The sequence below is a fragment of the Rhinoderma darwinii genome, chromosome 2 (genome assembly GCF_050947455.1).
Source record: "Rhinoderma darwinii isolate aRhiDar2 chromosome 2, aRhiDar2.hap1, whole genome shotgun sequence".
Lineage (NCBI taxonomy): Eukaryota > Metazoa > Chordata > Amphibia > Anura > Rhinodermatidae > Rhinoderma > Rhinoderma darwinii.
The window spans coordinates 120,948,399-120,970,437 of record NC_134688.1 but is presented as its reverse complement, the minus strand read 5'-3'; the positions used below and the strand labels follow the sequence as shown (position 1 = coordinate 120,970,437).

Genomic DNA, 22,039 nt, shown 5'->3' with positions numbered 1-22,039 from the left:
TTCCCACTGTTTTGACACCACAAGACCTCTTCAAACCTGACATGGTGCCTAAAATATAATCCAATAAATAAGGCTCCAAAATCCACTAGGTGCACCTTTGCTTCTGCGGCCGGTGCATCAGTCCATTACCACATTAGGGCCACATGTGGGATATTTCTAAAAACTGCAGAGCTGGGTAATAAATATTCAGCTGCGTTTCTCTGGTAAAAACTCCTCTTTACAACACCCACTTGGTCAAAAGTTAAAAAAACGCCCAGTTGGGCATTAAGAAAGTAATCACTATGTGCTGTCACTTACTCTCATATTAACGTTACTGAAGTGTCCTGACAGTGAATAGACATCGCTTCCAGCCAGGACGTGATGTCTATTCAGAATCCTGACACTTCGGTAAAGTTTGTGTGAGATTTACAGCACAGGAAGCGTAATCTCGTTTTAAATGACAGTTTACAGCATTAATGTAAATAACTCTGTGGTTTTATTTTTCATTATAGCTCCTCCTGGACAGATGTACATTGGTTAAAATGTCTGCTTCATTCCTGTGTTTATCTGATTATTTTTTTAGCCAAATTTTTATTTTTCAAAAGTATTAAACGTCCTGTACATACGCATACAGTTTATCACCAATTGCCTGTGTTTGTGCTTCAGCTGTATTTGCATTGCGGCTGAAAACTGCATTACAAAAGAGGGATGTGTATGGGCACCCTTTGGTGTGCAAAGAACACTTAATGTCCATGCTGCTATTCTTCTACCGATACTTGATTTAATATGTTATGTTTTATTCTAATTTATATTGAGTCTACTTTTATACTGTTCCTATTTTGTTTTTTGTTTTATTGAGACTGTTGAATTCCATTACGTTTTAAATAAAATATGATTGTTTGGCCACTAAGTGGCGCTGTATTGTTTATAGAGGAGTTGGTTGCTAATAATTTTAGCTAAGCAGAGATGCAATCGCAAAGAGATTTCTAACAAATGCTTGCTGATAATATATATATAATTTTATTGTGCAGATGAACCCAGACTAAATTCTATATAAAAGTATACTTTTCAGAGGATAATAATGTCTGTCCCTTGTTAATCATGATATTCTGAGCATACATCAGTACATCTTGTTCTTTATCTAGAATTCTATTGTACTAAAGCAAAGAAGATATGTACTGGTGGTATCGTTTTCAAGACAAAATCTATGTGCTTATTCTTAAATAGCAGTTTACCAAATTCATCAGATTCAGCTTTGAAGGTTTTTTTTTTTTTTTTTTGGGCTCATTGTTCAAAAATTGGAAATATGTTCTAACAAAGCTAATTTGTGCTCTTGTTAGCGGGAAACTATAAAGAAGATTGAAGCTTTGGGACTTTGTCTGTTCATTGCCTCTGTCAACTCTGATGACATGACATTCACGTTTTCTGAACTTCTACAGGCTTTAGGAATAAGGTAAACTTTGATTTTCTTGCTGCAATTGTCAGTTTTTTTTTTTATTACTGGGGTATATATAACTTACGAGAGTGAAATAAACCAAAAAGGTAGTAAGGACACTGAGTTTGCAGAGTACGTTGGACCTATACATCAAGAGTATTTCTAGACGTATACCTTGGTATCCTATGACGTACGTCACTAAAAAGGAATATGTGCTCATCATATGACTGGGGTAGGTTTGCATCTACCGGAGCTAAGCAATGAAGGTTCCTATTAATTGACAGCAAGCAGAGATCATGAAAGCTGTGAGGAAAGAGAGTATATTGTAAACTTTTTATTATACAACAAAAATAACTTTTATTTGCTGAAATCGGATTGCCTTTTACTTCCAAGAAATTTTATTAAAGTTTTGTAATGAGAAAAGGAACAAGTACAAGCAAATGCTATATGCATTAAATTAGTACATAATAACAAGGGGGAAAAAAAAGAGCATTGTATGATACAAAAAGGAACCATAAACCGAGTCAGAGTCTGGGTCAATAGCTGATGTTGGCAAGTTACAACATTAAAGAGGCTCTGTCACCAGATTTTGCAACCCCTATCTGCTATTGCATGTGATCGGCGCTGCAATGTAGATTACAGTAACGTTTTTATTTTAAAAAAACGAGCATTTTTGGCCAAGTTATGACCATTTTTGTAGTTATGCAAATGAGGCTTGCAAAAGTCCAAGTGGGTGTGTTTAAAAGTAAAAGTCCAAGTGGGCGTGTATTATGTGCGTACATCGGGGCGTTTTTAATACTTTCACTAGCTGGGCGCTCTGATGAGAAGTAACATTCTCTTCTCTTCAGAACGCCCAGCTTGTGACAGTGCAGATCTGTGACGTCACTCACAGGTCCTGCATCGTGACGGCCACATCGGCAGCAGAGGCTACAGTTGATTCTGCAGCAGCATCAGCGTTTGCAGGTAAGTCGATCTTACCTGCAAACGCTGATGCTGCTGCAGAATCAACTGTAGCCTCTGCTGCCGATGTGGCCGTCACGATGCAGGACCTGTGAGTGACGTCACAGATCTGCACTGTCACAAGCTGGGCGTTCTGAAGAGAAGAGGATGTTACTTCTCTTCACAGCGCCCAGCTAGTAAAAGTATTAAAAACGCCCCGATGTACGCACCTAATACACACCCACTTGGACTTTTACTTTTAAACACACCCACTTGGACTTTTGCAAGCCTCATTTGCATAATTACAAAAATGGTCATAACTTGGCCAAAAATGCTCGTTTTTTAAAAATAAAAACGTTACTGTAATCTACATTGCAGCGCCTATCTGCTGCAATAGCAGATAGGGGTTGCAAAATCTGGTGACAGAGCCTCTTTAAGCAATGGGAGAGAAGAAACAATGTATGAGAGTGGGGGTCAGGTGGTTAGGACGCAGAGGGGGGAGGGTATCCATGGCAAGGATTGGATAGAGATGGCCGTTATCTCCGGAATATCGAGGTACACCCAAAGAGGCATATTTGGAGTTGTATGTAGTTTGGTGAAGGGTGCTATCATCGGATTACCTTTTAAAGAGAACCTGTCACTTTGAAAAACCTCTTAAAATTAGAGCATTGGTATGATGTCCTAATATAGATCTACTAGTGTGAGATTTATGGCATCTGCAGCCCCCTAAATGATCAAATATGAAGGGTTGAAAGCACTTCCATGTCCAATAGTGTGACACGATTCTTTTCAGAGCTGCTCACTCGTTGAGAAGGATCATCAGATACATCATGTGACTTCACAAAACTTTTCAGCCCCACTGTTTGGCATTTAGGGGGGCTGTTTGGTGGGCATAATTGTATCCACTAGTGTAACCCTATTAGGGTATCATACGAATGTCCTTAGTTTAATAACTCATAGTGACAAGTTCTATTTAAACTCTTTCCCTGGTACCTACCCAGTGGCCTACCTCAAACCCAATGACATAACTTGAGAAGGAAATCTTCAATGCAACAGGCTTAATTGCCTAATTAGCAGAATAGCGGTATAGTGCTGTCAGTGGATCCACTGTTGGCCTGCTAAATGAAGGAACTGGTACGAAGTTTGGAACAGATTTTCTAATAGACATAGAGTCTAAAGATGGTTTTATTGCATTATTTTATGTGAAAGATTATTAAATATTAATAATAAGATAATACTTAGCACAAAATTAAAACTCTTCATCTATACTAGGGTTGCACGATGCATCAAAATATCGATACTATTTCAATGCCCTGCACCTTCAAACGGCTCAATACCGTTAATTCATGTATTTCGATACTAAGCTGTGTGGCCGAGCGGGCTTGCGGCTGTGTAATACAGCTGTTGCCCACTTCTGACAAGTGTGCTCAATCGGTTAGCATGATGTGATGCGGTGGCACTGCACTAATGAGCGGTGGCACTGAAGACAGAGAACATGGCGGACACACTGCAAAACAGCCCCATTTTCTGTCTTCAGGGCTGCAACACCGCTCATTAGTTTAGCGTCAGCCACATCACCTCATGCTGACTGCGCGCGCACACTCGTCAGGAGCGGGGCAATGTCTGTATTATACAGCTACAGCCCCTGCTCCTTACGGCGGAGATCAGAGAATGATGCGATTAAAGCTGACCACAGCATTCAAGGGGAAAATGAGAACGGTGATACCTTGTATTGCTTTGCAGGGAATGCCTGTGACACGATCGAGGGACAATACCATATATGGGCAGACAGCCCAGGGTCCATTGAAGGACCCCAGGGCTGTCTGACCATATTTCCTGTTTTTACGGCATACCTAGGTATGCCCTAACAACTGCCTGTGTACCATCAGTATATAGATATATGCCAGTACATAAAGCTTAAAAATAAAATAGTAAAAAAATAAAGTAATGTTAAAAAAAGTCACAAGTTTTTTACAAAAAACATTAAAATAAAAGTCTCTACACAAAATATACACACATTCAGTATCGTTGCGACCGTAATAAGATGCATAACAAATTTAGAGCGTCAATTATGTGTACGCTGTAAAAAACAAAAAAAAAAACCCTGCTTTCTTTCACTTATTAATGTGAGGCACGGGGTGTTATGAATTTAGTACCTCCATGTGCCTCACATTAATAGTAATTAACCCCATTAAAATTGATGGGGTTAATTACTATTAATGTGCGGCACGTGAAGGTTCAAAATTCATCACACCCCGTGCCTCACATCAGAAAACGGAAGAACTTTTTTTTTTTATTTATAATTATTGTTGGCAAAGTATTGTTTTAGTGTCGAGAATCGCAATACTACACAAAGTATTGATGTGCAAATTCTGATTGTGACAACCCTAATTTATACTTTGAAAAATTTGTTTCCTAAAATATAGTCCACACAATTTTCAGTCTCAGTGGTCCTCTGTTTCTAAAATATATTGCACTATTCCGTTAATTCTGCATCAAATAATCCAGAAAGTCTGATAATCTGGGAATTGTTTTCAACACAAATTTGCATTATAAAGTGTAATTTCTTAAAACCAGAAACCTAAGACTGTGCAGAGATATCCAATTAGGAAAATTGAAGAGTAACTGTCATTTCATAAAACGTTTGACATGTCAGAAGTTTTGATCGGTAGGGGTTCGGGTGCTGTGACCTCAACCGATTACTGAAACGAAGGGGCAAGAGTTCTCAGCCGAGCGCAGTACCCCTTCGTCTGTACAGTGCTATAACTTTGGCTCTTTTCGTTTCTCACTCTGCTCCTGCTCCATAGACTAGCTGTGAAAAGACAACCCCCCCCCCGCCACTTCCTGCAGTGTCTCTAATATGTCCTGTAACTAATCTGCTCTATTTATGTTCAATTACAAATTAATTTTAACCATTGCAATTTTGACAAATTTCAATTCTTGCAGTCATTACCCTATTTTACATCTTTTGTTTTACCAGTGTCAGCAAATGTTTTGTGCTTTTGAATCAAATTGATATCAACGTGGATAATCTGAGCACCAAAGTTGATAATGCAGTCTCAAAGCTTAAGAAAAAATATGAAACAACTTGCCACTTGTACCAAAAATTTCAGAGGTAAATGCTAGCTTTCTGTTTTGTTGTAAGAATTGGTGGAAAAGAAAATAGACAAACCATTAGGCTTAAAGAGGCTCTGTCCCCACATTATAAGTGGCCTATATTGTACATGATGTGATCGGCGCTGTAATGTAGATTACAGCAGTGTTTTTTATTTAGAAAAACGATCATTTTTGACGGAGTTATGACCTATTTTAGCTTTATTCTAATGAGCTTCTCAATGGACAACTGGGCGTGTTTTACTATATGACCAAGTGGGTGTTGTACAGAGGAGTGTATGACGCTGACCAATCAGTGACCAATCAGCGTCATACACTTCTCTCCATTCATTTACACAGCACTAGCGATCTAGCCATATCGCTATGTGCCGCCACATAAACACACTATAACGCTACTCATGTGTCATGACAATGAATATACATTACCTTCAGCCAGGACGGGATGTGTATTCATTCTCCTGACCACTTCTGTAGCGTCTCTGTGATGTACAGCACAGCAGGCGTAGTCTCGCGAGATTACGCTGTAAACTGTCATTCACAGCGAGATCTCGCTGTGCTGTGCTGTAAATCACAGACGCTACAGAAGTGGTCAGGAGAATGAATACACATCACGTCCTGGCTGGAGGTAATGTATATTCATTGTCATGACACATGAGTAGCATTATAGTGTGTGTATGTGGCTGCCCATAGCGATGTAGCTATATGCTGTGTAAATGAATGGGGAGAAGTGTATGACGCTGATCGGTCACTGATTGGTCAGCGTCATACACTCCTCTGTACAACGCCCACTTGGTCATATAGTAAAACACGCCCAGTTGTCCATTAAGAAACTCATTAGAATAAAGCTGAAATAGGTCATAACTCCATCAAAAATGATCGCTTTTCTAAATAAAAAACACTGCTGTAATCTACATTACAGCGCCGATCACATCATGTACAATATAGGGCACTTATAATGTGGTGACAGAGCCTCTTTAAAGGGGTTTCTTAAAGAGGCTCTGTCACCAGATTTTGCAGCCCCTATCTGCTATTGCAGCACATAGGCGCTGCAATGTAGATAAGAGTAACGTTTTTATTTTTAAAAAACGAGCATTTTTGGCCAAGTTATGACCATTTTCGTATTTATGCAAATGAGGCTTGCAAAAGTACAACTGGGCGTGTTGAAAAGTAAAAGTACAACTGGGCGTGTATTATGTGCGTACATCGGGGCGTGTTTACTAGCTGGGCGTTCTGATGAGAAGTATCATCCACTTCTCTTCAGAACGCCCAGCTTCTGGCAGTGCAGATCTGTGACGTCACTCACAGGTCCTGCATCGTGTCGGCACCAGAGGCTACAGTTGATTCTGCAGCAGCATCAGCATTTGCAGGTAAGTAGCTACATCGACTTACCTGCAAACGCCGATGCTGCTGCAGAATCATCTGTAGCCTCTGGTGCCAATGTGTCCTCGCTCGTCTGACACGATGCAGGACCTGTGAGTGACGACACAGCGTGATCTCTGGAGAACACGCTGTGTCTGCACTGCCAGAAGCTGGGCGTTCTGAAGAGAAGTGGATGATACTTCTATACACAACGCCCAGCTAGTAAAAGTAGTAAACACGCCCCGATGTACGCACATAATACACGCCCAGTTGTACTTTTACTTTTCAACACGCCCAGTTGTACTTTTGCAAGCCTCATTTGCATAAATACGAAAATGGTCATAACTTGGCCAAAAATGCTAGTTTTTTAAAAATAAAAACGTTACTGTAATCTACATTGCAGCGCCGATCTGCTGCAATAGCAGATAGGGGTTGCAAAATCTGGTGACAGAGCCTCTTTAAAATTAAATCTTCTTTTTTGTATTATTAAAACTCATACAATTTTCCTCTATACTTTCTGTATTAATTTCTCACGATTTTCAAGATCTCTACTTGATGTTATTCCATAAGGTACATTCATTTTTTATTTCTAGTCAATAAAATTCTGTCCTTGGTCATGTGATGGTCACAGGTTAATGGTTCATTACAGTTATCAGGGCGGTGTCTTCTAACGATCCCGGCGCCTGCGTTACCATCACATGACCATGGACAGAATTGTATCCACTGGAAGTAAACAATTAATATTCCTACTGAATAACAACAAGCAGAGATCTTGAAAACTGTGGAATTAATACAGAAAGTTTATTGGAAAATTGTATCAGTTTTCATTCTACAAAAAATATCATTCATTCGCTGAAACTGAACAACCCCTTTAACATAGCAACCAAAATGTATTCACACTGAGATTTTTTGGGGGAAATGTTATTTGTGGGAAAATAGCAAAATGGGGTTTTACGTTCTCACTTTTTTTAAGCTGGCACAGGAAAAAAGAGATCCTCCTGAAAGACCTACAAAAACCTGTGTTTTATTTATTTATCTTCTTATTTTTCACCTTTTGGCTGGGTTCACACAGAGTTTTTTGCAGGAGGAAAATCTGCCTCAAAATTCAATTAGGAATTTTGAGGCAGATTTTCCTCTGCCTGCATGCCGTTTTTCCATGGCGTTTTTTGCCCGCGGCCATTGTGCGCCGCGGGCATAAAACACAGCGAAATACGCTTTCTCTGCCTCCCATTGATGTCAATGGGAGGTCAGAGGTGTAAACGCCCGAAAATAGGGCATGTCCCAACTTTTTCCCGCGAGCCGATTTTTCAGCTTGCAGGAAAAAAACGCCTCCGCCTCCCATTACAATCAATGGGAGGCATTTTCGGCAGTTTTCTGGCGTGTTTTCCGACGTGGTTTCCGCGTCTTTCAAAAGTGTCTCAAAACTGTGTGAATTGGCCATTTGAGTTGTGACAGGACAGGACAGGACTTAAGATGAGGTAGATATTATGGGCAGCATCGCTAAGGTTTATATATAATATAATACCAATAGTGTCCTGGTTAAATAGCATTGTCTGCACATTATGGCGTCACTAAGCAGTTAATTACATGGGAAGGGCAGGGGTGTGTTTAATATCTTTACAAAATAGTTTGAGCATTCTGCCAACTGTATAAGATACTGGAGCATATTTTTCTATAAGGTCAAGTAAAATAAAATAAAATTGCACAATTGTACATAGAAAGCAAAATGTCCACTGTGATCTGTGCCATTCAGTTATAACATGATATTTAGGCAGACTTGTGAGATGCATCAGCCTTACAGTGGGTCACGTTTACAGTATGCCTAAATGAAAGCACAAAGTGCTTTATTCCCTAACATAGCGAATGCCTGCCTGATGGGGACTATTAGGCTTCGTTCACATCTGTGCTAGGGGTCCGTTCCGTCTGAGCTTTCCGTCGGAACGGAGCCCTGACAGACACAAACGGAAACCATAGGTTTCCATTTCCATCACCATTGATTTCAATGGTGACGGAGCCAATGATTTACGTTTGTCGCCGTTGTGCAAGGGTTCTTTCGTTTTGATGGAATCCATAGCGTAGTCGACTGTAACCGCTGTGTGAACTAGCACTTACAGTTCTTTTGGCTCTGTTCCAATACAGCACTATTTTTCTCATCAGACCAACATAGACCACACCAGTACCAATGTTCCCTCTAAGTCTTGGCAGCTCCTGAGCGGGGCAGTTAGGGAGCAGGGCAAGTCTCCATCAATGGTGGGCGATCTGTTGACTAAAAGTAATACCCCCAGTAAACGCTAATATATCATAATACATAAGAGAATAACAAAACTTATGTTAAATTAGTTTTAATAACTTTTTTTAAATACTATAATATTACAAGTCCAGTAGTAAAACAACAGTTATAAACACCAATTATAGGCATCAATTAGAGAATCCCTCATTACACCACTGCCCCTATATATAGCGCCACACAGAGCGCATGTAGATAGCGACGCACACACACACCCTGTAGATAGTGCCACCCCCTTGCAGATAGCCACACGCAGCCCCCCCTTGCAGATAGCCACACACAGCCCCCCCTCTATATAGCGCCCCCCATTCCCTTGTACTTAGTGCAAAGAGAGCATAGAGCGGTAGCCTACCGCTTCAACTCTCCGCTCTGACTGACACTACTCACCGTCAGGAGGAGGAGGTGGTCATGCGGCCATGCGGTGAAGATTGGGTCACTTTTGTCTGGGGTCAGTGACGGCACAGGACTGGACCAATTCAGTCACCTGACCTCATGTCATGTGACTGGATTGGTCCACTCCCGGCACCGACCTCACTTGTCAGCGAACAAGCTATCTCTGATACTCTGGGCTATCTCCTCTCTCTCTCACCTTCCGGGATCTCTGATTGGGTGGAAACTCAGTGAAGGTGAGTGAGGGAGGAGATTGAGAATCTTCTGCCCGCTGCACTGACAGTGCGCGTGCTTTAAAGCTCAGTGAGCGGGGGGGCCGGCTGTGGAAGGTGCACGGCCGCGCATTCGCACACCTTATAGGGAACATTGGCCGGTACCCAATGGACCCCACTGTAGGTCATTGGGGTGTACGTTCGGTGCTAGTGGTATCCAGCTTACTAAGTAAAGTGTTGTGGCTTCCTTATTGAACAGAAGCCACAATGCTAGTGTGCACATAGCCATACTTTGCAAAAAGTAGTACTTTGTTTACCCATATGTCTTTTCATTTCACCTGTATAAGGGAAGATATATCTTATTTGTTAAAGCAGATAGAATAATTGTTTTTATCCTGTTAAGGACTTTTGACAACATTTTTATGGAACAGACAGATAATCAGTAAGTATAATTTCTTGTTCTTTCTTCATAATAATCCCTTTATTCCCTCTTCACAACCTGTTATTGCACTACTTTTGACGTTTATGCAGGGAAAAACTCCCGACACACACATGTTTAACGTAGGCTGTGATGGATGCCCTAACCGTTTTATCCGTCATTATAGACTATAATGGTATACGTTAGACGGATACATCATGAACTAGGGTCATGTGAGTTCATGACGTACAGTATCTGTTAAACGCATACCGTTATAGTCTATGGGTGAGGGATGGCATTATTAGGCATTAGTTTAATGCATTTCCCACTCATAGACTATAATGATATCCGTTTAACTAATCAGTTAGTTTTCTTTTTTTTTTTATGTACAAAAAATAAATAAAATAAATGAAAGTAAAAAAAAACAACCTTTTCCCTTAACCCCTTAATGACCGCCGATGAGCCTTTTCACGGCGGTCATTAGTGGGCTTTATTCTACAGCGCCGCTAATTCCACGGCGCTGCATTAGAATAAAGTAAACCGTTTTAAACGGACAGGCAGTAATACACTGCAATACAAAAGTATTGCAGTGTATTCTAAAAGCGATCGGATGATTGCATATGAAAGTCCCCTAGTAGGATAAGTAAAAAAAAAAAAAAGTTGAATAAAGTTAATTTAAAAAAAAGTGAAAAAAAAAAATGAAAAACTCACTTTTTCTCCTTACAAAATGCTTTACTATTAAAAAGCCCCACAATAAAGCAAAAAAGTTACACATATTTGGTATCACCGCGTCCGTAACGACCCCGACTATAAAGCTGTTACATTAGTTAACCCGCACGGTGAACGCTGTAAAAAATAAAATAAAAAACAATGGAAAAATTGCTGTTTTCTGTTAATCCTGACTTTAAAAAAATGGGATAAAAAGTGATCAAAAAGTCGAATTTACTCTCAAATGGTACCAATAAAAATTACAAGTCGTTCCGCAAAAAACAAGCCCTCATACAACTGCATCGGCGGAACAATAAAAAAGTTATGACTCTTCAAATATGGAGACGCAAGAACAAATAATTTTGAAAAAGAAGTGTTTTTACTGTGTAAGTAGTAAAACATACAAAATCTATACAAATTTGGTAACTTTGCAATCGTAACAACCCGCTGAATAAAGTTATTGTGTTATTTATACCACACGGTAAACGGCGTAGATTTAGGGCGCAAAAAAAGAGTGGTGAAATTTCAGGTTTTCTTCTATCCCCCCCCCCAAAAAAAAAGTTAATAAAAGTTAATGAATAAATTATATGTACCCCAAAATGGTGCTATTAAAAAGTACAACTTGTCCTGCAAAAAACAAGACCTTATACAGCTATGTCGACGCAAAAATAAAAAAGTTATATCTCTTCGAAAATGACGATGGAAAAACGTAAAAAATGGCTTGGTCATTAGGGCCCAGAATGCAAGCAGGGGGGAAGGGGTTAAAGCATTGTAAAAAAAATAAACATTACTGGTATCGCCGTGTCTGTTAACCCCTTAAGGACGCAGCCTAGTTTGGGCCTTAAGGCTCAGAGCCCATTTTTCAAATCTGACATATTTCACTTTATGTGGTAATAACGTCGGGATGCTTAAACCTATCCAAGCGATTCTGAGATTGTTTTCTCGTGACACATTGGGCTTCATGTTCGTGGTAAAATTTGGTCGATATATTCAGTGTTTATTGGTGAAAAATGGCAAAAGTTAGAGAAAATTTAGAAAAAATAGCATTTTTCATAATTTAAATGCATCTGCTTGTAAAACAGACGGTTATACCACCCAAAATAGTTACTAGTTCACATTTCCCATATGTCTACTTTAGATTGGCATCGTTTTTTGAACATTCTTTTATTTTTCTTGGACGTTACAAGGCTTAGAACATAAACAGCAATTTCTCATATTTTTAAGAAAATTTCAAAAGCCTTTTTTTTAAGGTACCTCTTCAGTTCTGAAGTGGCTTTGAGGGGCCTATGTATTAGAAACCCTGATAAAACACCGCATTTTAAAAACTAGACCCCTCAAAGTATTCAAAACAGCATTTAGAAAGTTTTTTAACCCTTCAGGCATTTCACAGGAATTAAAGCAAAGTGGAGGTGAAATTTGCAAATTTCATTTTTCTTGCTGAATTTCAATTTTATTAAAAAATTTTTGTGTAACACAGAAGGTTTTACCAGAGAAATACTACTAAATATGTATTGTCCAGATTCTGCAGTTTTTAGAAATGTCCGACATGTGGCTCTACTGTGCTCGTGGAATAAAACACAAGCCCTAGAAGCAAAGAAGCACCTAGTGCATTTTGAGGCCTCTTTTTTATTAGAATATATTTTAGGCAGCATGCCAGGTTTGAAAAGGTGTTGAGGTGCCAAAACAGTAGGAATCCCCCAATAGTGACCCCATTTTGGAAACTACACCCCTCAAGGAATTCATTTATGGTTGTTACCATTTTGACGACACATTTTTTTCACAGCACGTATTTGAATTGGGCTGTGAAATGAAAAAAAAATTCATTTTTTCCAATAAAATGCAATTTGTGATCAAAATTTCTTATTTTCACAGGGAACAAAATACCCCATTTTGTTGCCCAATTTGTCCTTAGTGTGGCAATACCCCATTTGTGGTGATAAACTGCAGTTTGGGCCCATGGGATGGCTCAGAAGGAAAGGAGCGCTATGTGTTTGTTGGAGTCCAGATTTTGCTGGATTGGTTTTCGGGTGCCATGTCGCATTTGCAGAGCCCCAGAGGTATCAAAGCAATGGAAACCCACCAGAAGTGACCCCATTTAGGAAACTACACCCCTCAAGGAATACATTTATGGTTGTTGTTGTTGTTAGCATTTTGACCACACAGTTTTTTCACAGCACCTATTTCAATTGGGCTGTGACATTAAAAAAATGAAATTCTTTCCAATAAGATGTAATTTTTTATCAAAATTTCTTATTTTCACAGGGAACAAAATACTAAATTTTGTTGCCTAATTTCTCCTGAGTGCAGCAATACCCCATTTGTGGCGATAAACTGCCGTTTGGGCCCATGGGAGGCCTCAGAAGGGAAGGAGCGCTGTGTGTTCTTTGGAGTACAGATTTTGCTGGTTTGGTTTTCGGGTGCCATGTCACATTTGCAGAACCCCAGAGGTATCAAAGCAATGGAAACCCGCCAGAAGTGACCCCATTTTGGAAACCAAACCCCTCAAGGAATTCATTTATGGGTAATGTGACCATTTAGACCCCATAGTTTCTTCACAGAACTTATTTGAATTGAGCTGGGAATTAAAAAAAATATATATTTTTTCCAATAATATGTCATTTTAGCTCAAAAATTCTTATTTTCACAAGAAATAAAATACTCCATTTTGTTGCCCAATTTGTCCTGAGTGCGGCAATACCCCATTTGTGGTGAAAAACTGCAGTTTGGGCCCATGGGAGGGCTCAGAAGGAAAGGACCACCATTTGGCCTACTGGGGATTTTCTATTGCGAAGTCATGTATGCAGAAGCACCTGAGGTACCAGTACAGTTGAAACCCGCAAGAAGTGACCCCGTTTTAAAAACTATACCCTTAAGGCATTCAATTGAGCATTTTGACCGGAGACCTACACTCCATAAACTGTAATGTGGGTTCTCCTGGGTACGGCAATACCCTACATGTGGCTGTTATCAGCTGCCTGGGCACACAGCAGGGCCCAGAGGGGAAAGACGAGGGGGGATAAGCTGTGCGGAGTACATCACCGTAAGTAAAACTGGGGTAGATTAAAAATCAAGGACTGTATGATACATCTTAAAACACTCTTTCATACAGAGCTCTGGTTATTCGGGACACGTGTCACATTGATATATTGTGTCATCCCTTATCGCCCTCTTATAGCAGACTTTGCACCTCTTTTGACTTTTTCCTTTCTTGCCAGTTTGGGGAACTTCTCCTGGAAAGTGTTGCCACCCTGGTATGATGCGTGTGGCCCCGCTTCCAGAAGTACTGGGGGCCCCCCCTTCTTGGTCCCTAAAGATTAGGTTCTTGATAATCACCTCTTGAAATTCCAGGAAAGTTCCCGTCTGGCCTGCACATCGACGTATCACGTACACATTGTACAATGTCATCTGTATGATGTGCCCGGCCAGCTTCTTATACCACACCGCATGGCGCTGTAGGTCTTCAGGATTTGATCTGACAAGTCCACCCCTCCCATGTACTTATTGTAGTCCAGGATGCAGTCTGGTTTGGGGGTGGCCTTTCCTTCATATATCCTAAACCTGTAGGTATACCCTGATGCACTCTCGCACAGCTTATACATCTTCACGCCATACCTTGCCCTCTTACCCGGCAGGTACTCGCGGAATTGAACCCTCCCTTTAAAATGTACCAGGGACTCATCAATAGAAATACACTTCTCGGGGGTGTATGCTTGGGAAAACCGGGCACTGAAACGGTCTAATAGGGGTCTCCGTTTATACAAACGGTCAAAACTGGGGTAATCTCGGAGTGGGCACGGCTCATTATCCGTATAATGTAAGAAGCGAAGTATTGCCTCATTTATTTATTTTTTTAGGTTACAGTTCAGTTCTGAAGTTGCTTTGAGGGGCCCATATATTAGAAACCCCTATCAAACACCCCATTTTAGAAACTAGACCCCTCAAAGTATTCACAACAGCATTTAGAAAGTTTATGAACCCTTTAGGTGTTTCACAGAAATTTAGAGCAAAGTAGAGGTGAAATTTACTTTTTTTTTGTTGTCAGAAAATCCTCTTTATACCATTTTTTTTATAACACAAAAGGATTTATCAGAGAAACGCAACTTAATACGTATTGCTCAGATTCTGCAGTTTAGAAAAATATCCCACATGTGGCCCTAGTGCGGTAATGGACTGAAGCACCGGCCTCCGAAGCAAAGGAGCACCTAGTGGATTTTGAGGCCTCTTTTTTTATTAGGCACCATGTCCGGTTTAAAGAGGTCTTGTGGTGCCAAAACATTGGAAACCCCCCAAAAGTGACCCCAATTTGGAAACTAGACCCCTTGAGGAATCCATTGTAGTTTTCTTGGGGTGCATGCGGCTTTTTGATCAGTTTTGATTCTATTTTTAGGTGGCGTGGTGACTAAAAAACAGCAATTCTACGATTGTTTTTTTATTCTGTTTTTTTTACAGCGTTTACCGTGCGCTATAAATTACATATTCACTTTATTCTGCGGGGCGATACGATTACGGCGATACCAGATGTTTATAGTTTTTTTTTATGTCTTATGGCGTTTGCACAATAAAATACGTTTTGTAAACAATCATTTACTTTTTGTGTTACCTTATTCTAAGAGCCATAACGTTTTTATTTTTCAATCAAAGCCGTGCGAGGACTTATTTTTTGCGTAACGAACTGTAGTTTCGATCAGTACCATTTTTCGGTACATGTGACTTTTTGATCTCTTTTTTATTCAATTTTTTGGGAGGTGAAGTGACCAAACAATGGTGATTCTGGGACGGTTTATTAATATTTTTTTTTACGGCGTTCACCGTGCGGGATAAATAACAAAATAATTTTATAGTTCAGGCCGTTACGGACGCGGCGATACCAATTATGTATAGTTTATTTGTTTGTTTATATATTTTTATTAATAATAAATGACTGATAAGGTAAAAAGGGGGACTTTTACTTTTATTACTTTTAAAACTTTTATTTTCTTATTTTTACACATCTTTTTTTAACTTTTTTTTAACTTTATTACTTTGTCCCACTAGGGGACATGAGGGCAGGAGGCTCTGATCGCTATTCTAATACACTGCACTACATGCGTAGTGCAGTCTATTAGAACTGTCAGCTACTCACTGACAGCAAGCATAGTGGGTCCTGACGTTGTTTTGTGTCCGGTTGCCATAGTCACCATCGCCGGCCGCTATCGTGTAGCAGGCCGGCGATGGCAGCTTAACCCCTAAAAAGCTGCGATGTCTATAGAACGCGGCTTTTAAGGGGTTAATCAGCGGGGACACAGCGATCGGTCCCCGCTGTAGGAGCTGTGACAGCTGCTGAACAAGACAGCAGCTGTCACAGCTCCTGTATGTGTCGGGAGGACGGCCGAAACGGCCGTTACTCCCGAGACGTACTATTAGGTCATGGAGCGCGAACGATACAGTTACCATGACCTAATAGTACGTCCAGGAGCGGGAAGGGGTTAAAGTCTGAACTATTAAAATATATCATTATTCAAACTGCACGGTGAACGCCGTAAAAAAAAAAAAAAAAAAGTGAAGTGCCATAATCTCTGTTTTTTGGTTGTCTCATGTACCACAAACATTTTAGAAAAAGTGATCAAAACGGCATGTACCCCAAAATGGTACCTTTAAAAACTACAGCTAGTTGTGCAAAAAATATGCCCTCATGCCACTCAATCAGCAGGTAAAAAAAAAAATTATGGCTCTCAGAATTTGGCGACACAAAACACATTTTATTTTTTACAGTTACGTTTTCCCTTGTAAAAGTAGTAAAATATAAAAAAATATATATAAATTTGGTAACGCCATAATTGGCCCACAAAATAAAGTTAACATGTCGTTTTAACTGCACGGTGAATGCCGTAAAAGCGAAGCACAAAAAAAACCATGAAAGAATCGCCTTTTTTTTTTTCTACCCCTTTTATTAATCTTTTTCCTGTTTCCCAGTACATTATATGCACAATAAATGGTGCCATGAAAAACTACAACTCGTGTCGAAAAAATCAAGCCCTCATAGGATTATATTGACAAAAAAATAAAAAAGTTATGGCTTTTGGAAGGTGGGGAGGAAAAAACGAAAGTGCGGGAGTCGGGATTCCCCTTCATTTCCACTGCTCGTAGTGTGAATCGTCGACACACATGTAGCGGTGGATCACAGTGTTACAGCCTTCTCCCATTCACATTAATGGGAGAAGGCTGTAATGCTGTGAACCGTAATACTGTGAACTGAGAATAGGCCATCAATTTTATGGGACTGGAAAACCACTTTAAATTCTGTCTAAACCCTCTAACCCATTTTAGGACCAAGGCTTTCAGATACCTGAATATTCACAGCAAAATTTTACTTTTTGGAATGACACATTCTAAGGGTTTAAATATTTTTTTTCTCTTTTTTTTGCGGCACATGTGAAGCTTTAATATAGTACCAGAACAGAACCAGTAACTTTTTTTTACATTTTTTTTTTTAGTTTTATATAGGGGAAAATAATCAAAAATCAAATAAAAATGCAAATTTCCTACTTTTGGTTCCTTAAATATTCAATATAATTGCGTTATAAAAAACTTTATAGCACAATATAATCCTCTCACACACTCATGTATAGCGATATCAAATAAATATTGCTCAACATCGAATATCAAACATCGATATCAAATATATACCCGAGAACAATGGTCCTCATATTAATTCTAGCTTGTCCCCCATGATGTCCTCCCAGTCTGCGCTTCTCCATGGCACTGTTGGAAGACGGTGAATTATCGTGGCATCACAGGTTTCTATAGCAACAATCCCAAATTCAGGAAGAAAGCTTTCTGCATTCGGGTTCCAGCATTAGACACACTTTGAGCGCTGTGTTAAAGAGACTCTGTCACCACATTATAAGTGCCCTATCTCCTACATAAGGAGATCGGCGCTATAATGTAGGTGACAGTAATGCTTTTTATTTAAATAAACGATCTATTTTTACCACTTTATTATCGGTTTTAGATTTATGCTAATGAGTGTCTTAATGCCCAAGTGGGCGTGTTTTTACTTTAGACCAAGTGGGCGTTGTACAGGGGAGTGTATGACGCTGACCAATCAGCGTCATGCACTCCTCTCCATTCATTTAGGCAGCGCATAGGGATCCTGCTAGATCGTTATGTGCTGTCTTATACTAACACATTAACAATGCTGAAGTGTTTAGACAGTGAATAGATTCCTTATGTAAGAGATAGGACACTTATAATGTGGTGACAGAGCCTCTTTAAGTGCTTTTTGGGACAGAGAACTGATCATTTTAACTCCCCGTTATCACAGGAAAGTCGGGCTAACGCAGTGTCATCCTGATCTTTTTAAAGGGTAACTAAACTTTAAAAAAATAGTGGCATGTCAGAAGTTTTGATCGGTGGGGGTCTGAGCACTAAGATCCCCAAACGATCTATAAAACTAAGTGGTAGAAGCGCTCAGGTGAGCGCTGAGCCTCTTTTCTGAAGAGCTTTTCTCGGAAAGCCAAACAGTTGGTGTACGGGCTCATAGACTTTCTATTGAGCCCGTTCACCCTTTGCTCGGCTTTCCATGAAAAGCCGATTGGAAACCAAGTGGCTCAGCACTCACCCGAGCGCTTCTGCCGCTTTGTTTTAGTGATCGGTGGGGGTCTCAGCGCTCGGACCCACACCGATCAAAACTTCTGACAGGTCACCATGACATGTCAGAAGGTTTTTGGAAGTTTAGTTACCCTTTTATGGCAGAAAACGATAGTGCGATCTACCATTAAAGTTAGGACTGTAGATATTTGCCCTGGCTGCACCTGGTTTAGGCAGCTAGGGTGTATATCTACAGATTTGCGGGAAGGGGTTAACTATTGCAGTAACACAGTAGCACCATGGGCCTAATGTATAACAACTAGTGCTGCCTGAATGTGGAGCAGTTGCCATTGCAACCAGACAACTCGCTTCTTTTTTCCTGCACCGCAGAATGAAGTTGCAATTTGGTTGTCATGAGCAACTGTTCCTCTTTTTCTGCACTATATTTTTTTTGTGTTTTTTTTTTTTTTTTACACATAAGACCTTATGGTTTTTTTGAGCCAACTTGTATTTCAACTGTTATGCTTGCATGCTCTACATAAGTTTCTATGATTTTATTATAGTAATTGTTTATTGCAATGTTCAAATATTATTTATTATCACACAGGACCATTGCAGATTGTAATAAACCTTCCATTCTGAAAAACTCTTGGGTTACCTTTATTTTAGCTAAAGGTAAGAATTTTGAAAACATTTTTTTTTACCATTTACAGGTAAGTTATTCCTGTTTTTAGTTAAAATCTAGTGAAATCTAGCCATTTGTAGTGTATTTCCCTTTATCTGTGTTTTATCTGTGTTTGATCCCAATTTGCATATGAAAATGTTACTATTACAGATCTATTATAATAAGGACATCAGTATGCCTTTTTATATGTTGACTGTTGTCTTCACTACTATAAATTAGAAGATTACTAGCAGACACCATAGAGTTCCCTGACCATATAGAAGCATGCGACTGGGAGAATGCAGTGTATATAGTCATAAAAACTCCAAGTTGAATCATTTTCTAAATTTTTGGTAGTGGGTACATAATCCCTTTATAATTGACAACCTTTTTTGAAGAGAAAGGGGAGACTCCTGTCCCCAAATGATATGAAAGCCTTCATCTCTTTAAAAATGACGTTCTGCAGCAGTTGAGGTATGAATTATTATGTTCTGCAGCAGCTGGGCCTCAGTATCAAATTATACACACAGAAGAATCTATTTTTAGGCCTTAGGCTGTGTTCACACAGATTTTTTTGCAGGAGGAAAATTCCTCCTGCAAAAACTGCTCCAGACGGTTTTTGCACAGTGGTTTGACAAAAACTCGTCAAAACACTAGTCGAGGCGCTTTTTTCCTCTTCTGACTGATTGAAATGGAGTTTTGGAGGCGGAAACCGCCTCAAGATTGGTGATGTCGCTTCTTTTTACCGCGGCACGTTTTTTTTACTCGCGGTAAAAAAACTCGTCCAACTCCCATAGAAATCAATGGGAGGCATTTTCGGGCGCTTTTTGACGAGTTTTGTGGCGCGGTTTCCGCGTGAACAGGGCCGTAGTCACACAGTTCGGATTTCTACAGATTTTGCATGCAGTTTTTAAGGCTGTGTTCACACGGCAAACCAAAAACGGCCGTAAAATACGGAGCTGTTTTCAAGCGAAAACAGCTCCTGATTTTCAGACGTTTTTTAAGCAACTTGCGGTTTTTTGCAGCGTTTTTTACTGCCGTTTTTGGAGCTGTTTTTCTATTGTCAATGGAAAAACGGCTCAAGAAGTGACATGCACTTCTTTTTTACGGGGCGTTTTTTTACGTGCCGTTTTGAAAAACGGCCGAGTAAAAAAAAACGCCCCGTGGGAATAGATCGCCGGTTTTGCCATTGGAGGCGTTCAGCCCCCGTATTTTCAGCCGTTTTTCGGGGTGTTTACGGCCGTGTGTACATAGCCTAAAACCAAAACCAGAATTGGATCCAGCAGAGCAGACCTATAAAGGCCTTCCTTTATATATTCTGTTTAGGTTCCGTTCCTGGTTTTGGCTTAAATATACTGGTATGCAAAATAGTGCAGATTTTCTGCAGATATGAACAAGGGAGGTAAGGAGCATTACTTGTCAGTCTATCAGTAGTGATATATAAATTGTATTCTGTGAAAATGTTTGAAATTTAGTAAACCGTTGAAATCTTGTTTATGAATGCAGATTTCCCCAAAACTATTTAGATGCATTAGATTGATACTACCCTTAAATCTCATAGCGATTGAATATAACTTTGCTCTTTGGAACCGCGAGTTATCACCCGTTTAATTTTTTTTATTTTTTTTAACTTAGGGAAAGTATTACAGATGGATGATGACCTAGTAATCTCCTTCCAGTTGCTGCTATGTGTCCTGGAATATTTTATCAAGCGATCACCCTCAGATGTTCTGAAGGAACCATACAGTATGTCACCTTTAGGAATATCCCAATAAACATCTTTCTTTGCATTGTCCTTTTACTGTATGTTCACACAGAAACTCAAAAACGTCTGAACATACGGAGCTGTTTTCAAGGGAAAAAAGCTCCTGATTTTCAGACGTTTTTTTAAGCCACTCGCGATTTTCGCAGTGTTGAGTGTTTTTTTAAGGCTGCTTTTTATAGTCTATGAAAAACAGCACCAAAAACGTCCCAAGAAGTGACCTGCACTTCTTTTTTGCGGCCGTGTTTTTACGCGCATGTTTTTGAAAGCGGCCGCGTAAAAAAACGGCCCATCGGATCAGAATGCCGTTTTTACCATTGAAATCAATGGGCAGATGTTTGGAGGTATTTACGGCCCGAAAAACGGCCGAAAATAGGTCTTGTGAACATACCCTTCCGCTAAAATGATACCGATTTATGGCACTGGGAAGATTGCTTTCCGTGATAGTGATTGCTTTCAGTTACAGTGAAAATATCTGATCAGCAATGCATCAAAACTGTAGGTGCCCATAACAGATTTTTAGGTACCTTGGCTATCGGACATTAAGATTTTTTTTTTCAATCCTGCGAAGATCATTCAGATTGCACAAAAATCGTTCCCCAGCAGCGGCCGTGTCCTAAACTCACACATAAGGACATGACTGCAGTGGGGAAATCTTTCTGTGCATTGTATGGCTGCTGTATGGGCTGATCACCTCCCAATGTTTACATGCAGCGGTATTCAACTCTGAGACACCACAGGGAAGGATGGATTTTGTTTAAAAGTGTTCAACCTAAAAGTAAAAAAAAAATATATTTACTGAAAACCCCTTTAACCTCTTCACGCGCTGCGCCGCAACTGTACGTCCTGCAGAGGGCTAGCTTCCCGCGCCAGGACGTACAGTTCCAGGGCGGTTCCCGGCGCACGCTGTCCTAAACGGGAGATCAGCTGTCCCCGACAGCTGACACTCCAGTCTTGCCGGTCAGCAGACCATCGCGGCGGATTTTGGCAATTAACACCATAAATGCAGCGATCACCGCATTTAAGGGGTTTGAAGCACATCGGCAGCCCCCATGAAGTGATTGTGGGGGCTGCCGATGCTTGTCGTGGCAATCGGAGGCCAGACCTCCGGGTTGCCATGTACGGAAGCCTCGGAGGAGCAGCCTCCAGCCGGTCCTCCTCGGCTTCCTGTCAGTGACAGTCACGTCACAATGACAGTTAGAA

General features: G+C 40.2%; 1 protein-coding gene across 1 annotated transcript in view; it reads left to right on the top strand.

Moving 5' to 3' along the window:
- Window positions 1-22,039, top strand: part of RB1 (RB transcriptional corepressor 1) — a 292,199-nt gene that overhangs the window by 44,301 nt on the left and 225,859 nt on the right. Inside the window, exons 3-7 of the mRNA XM_075852244.1 lie at window positions 1,320-1,432; window positions 5,334-5,468; window positions 10,119-10,157; window positions 19,018-19,085; window positions 20,710-20,820. Of these exons, the coding sequence (XP_075708359.1) occupies window positions 1,320-1,432; window positions 5,334-5,468; window positions 10,119-10,157; window positions 19,018-19,085; window positions 20,710-20,820 (466 nt within the window). The remainder of the gene's footprint in view (window positions 1-1,319; window positions 1,433-5,333; window positions 5,469-10,118; window positions 10,158-19,017; window positions 19,086-20,709; window positions 20,821-22,039) is intronic.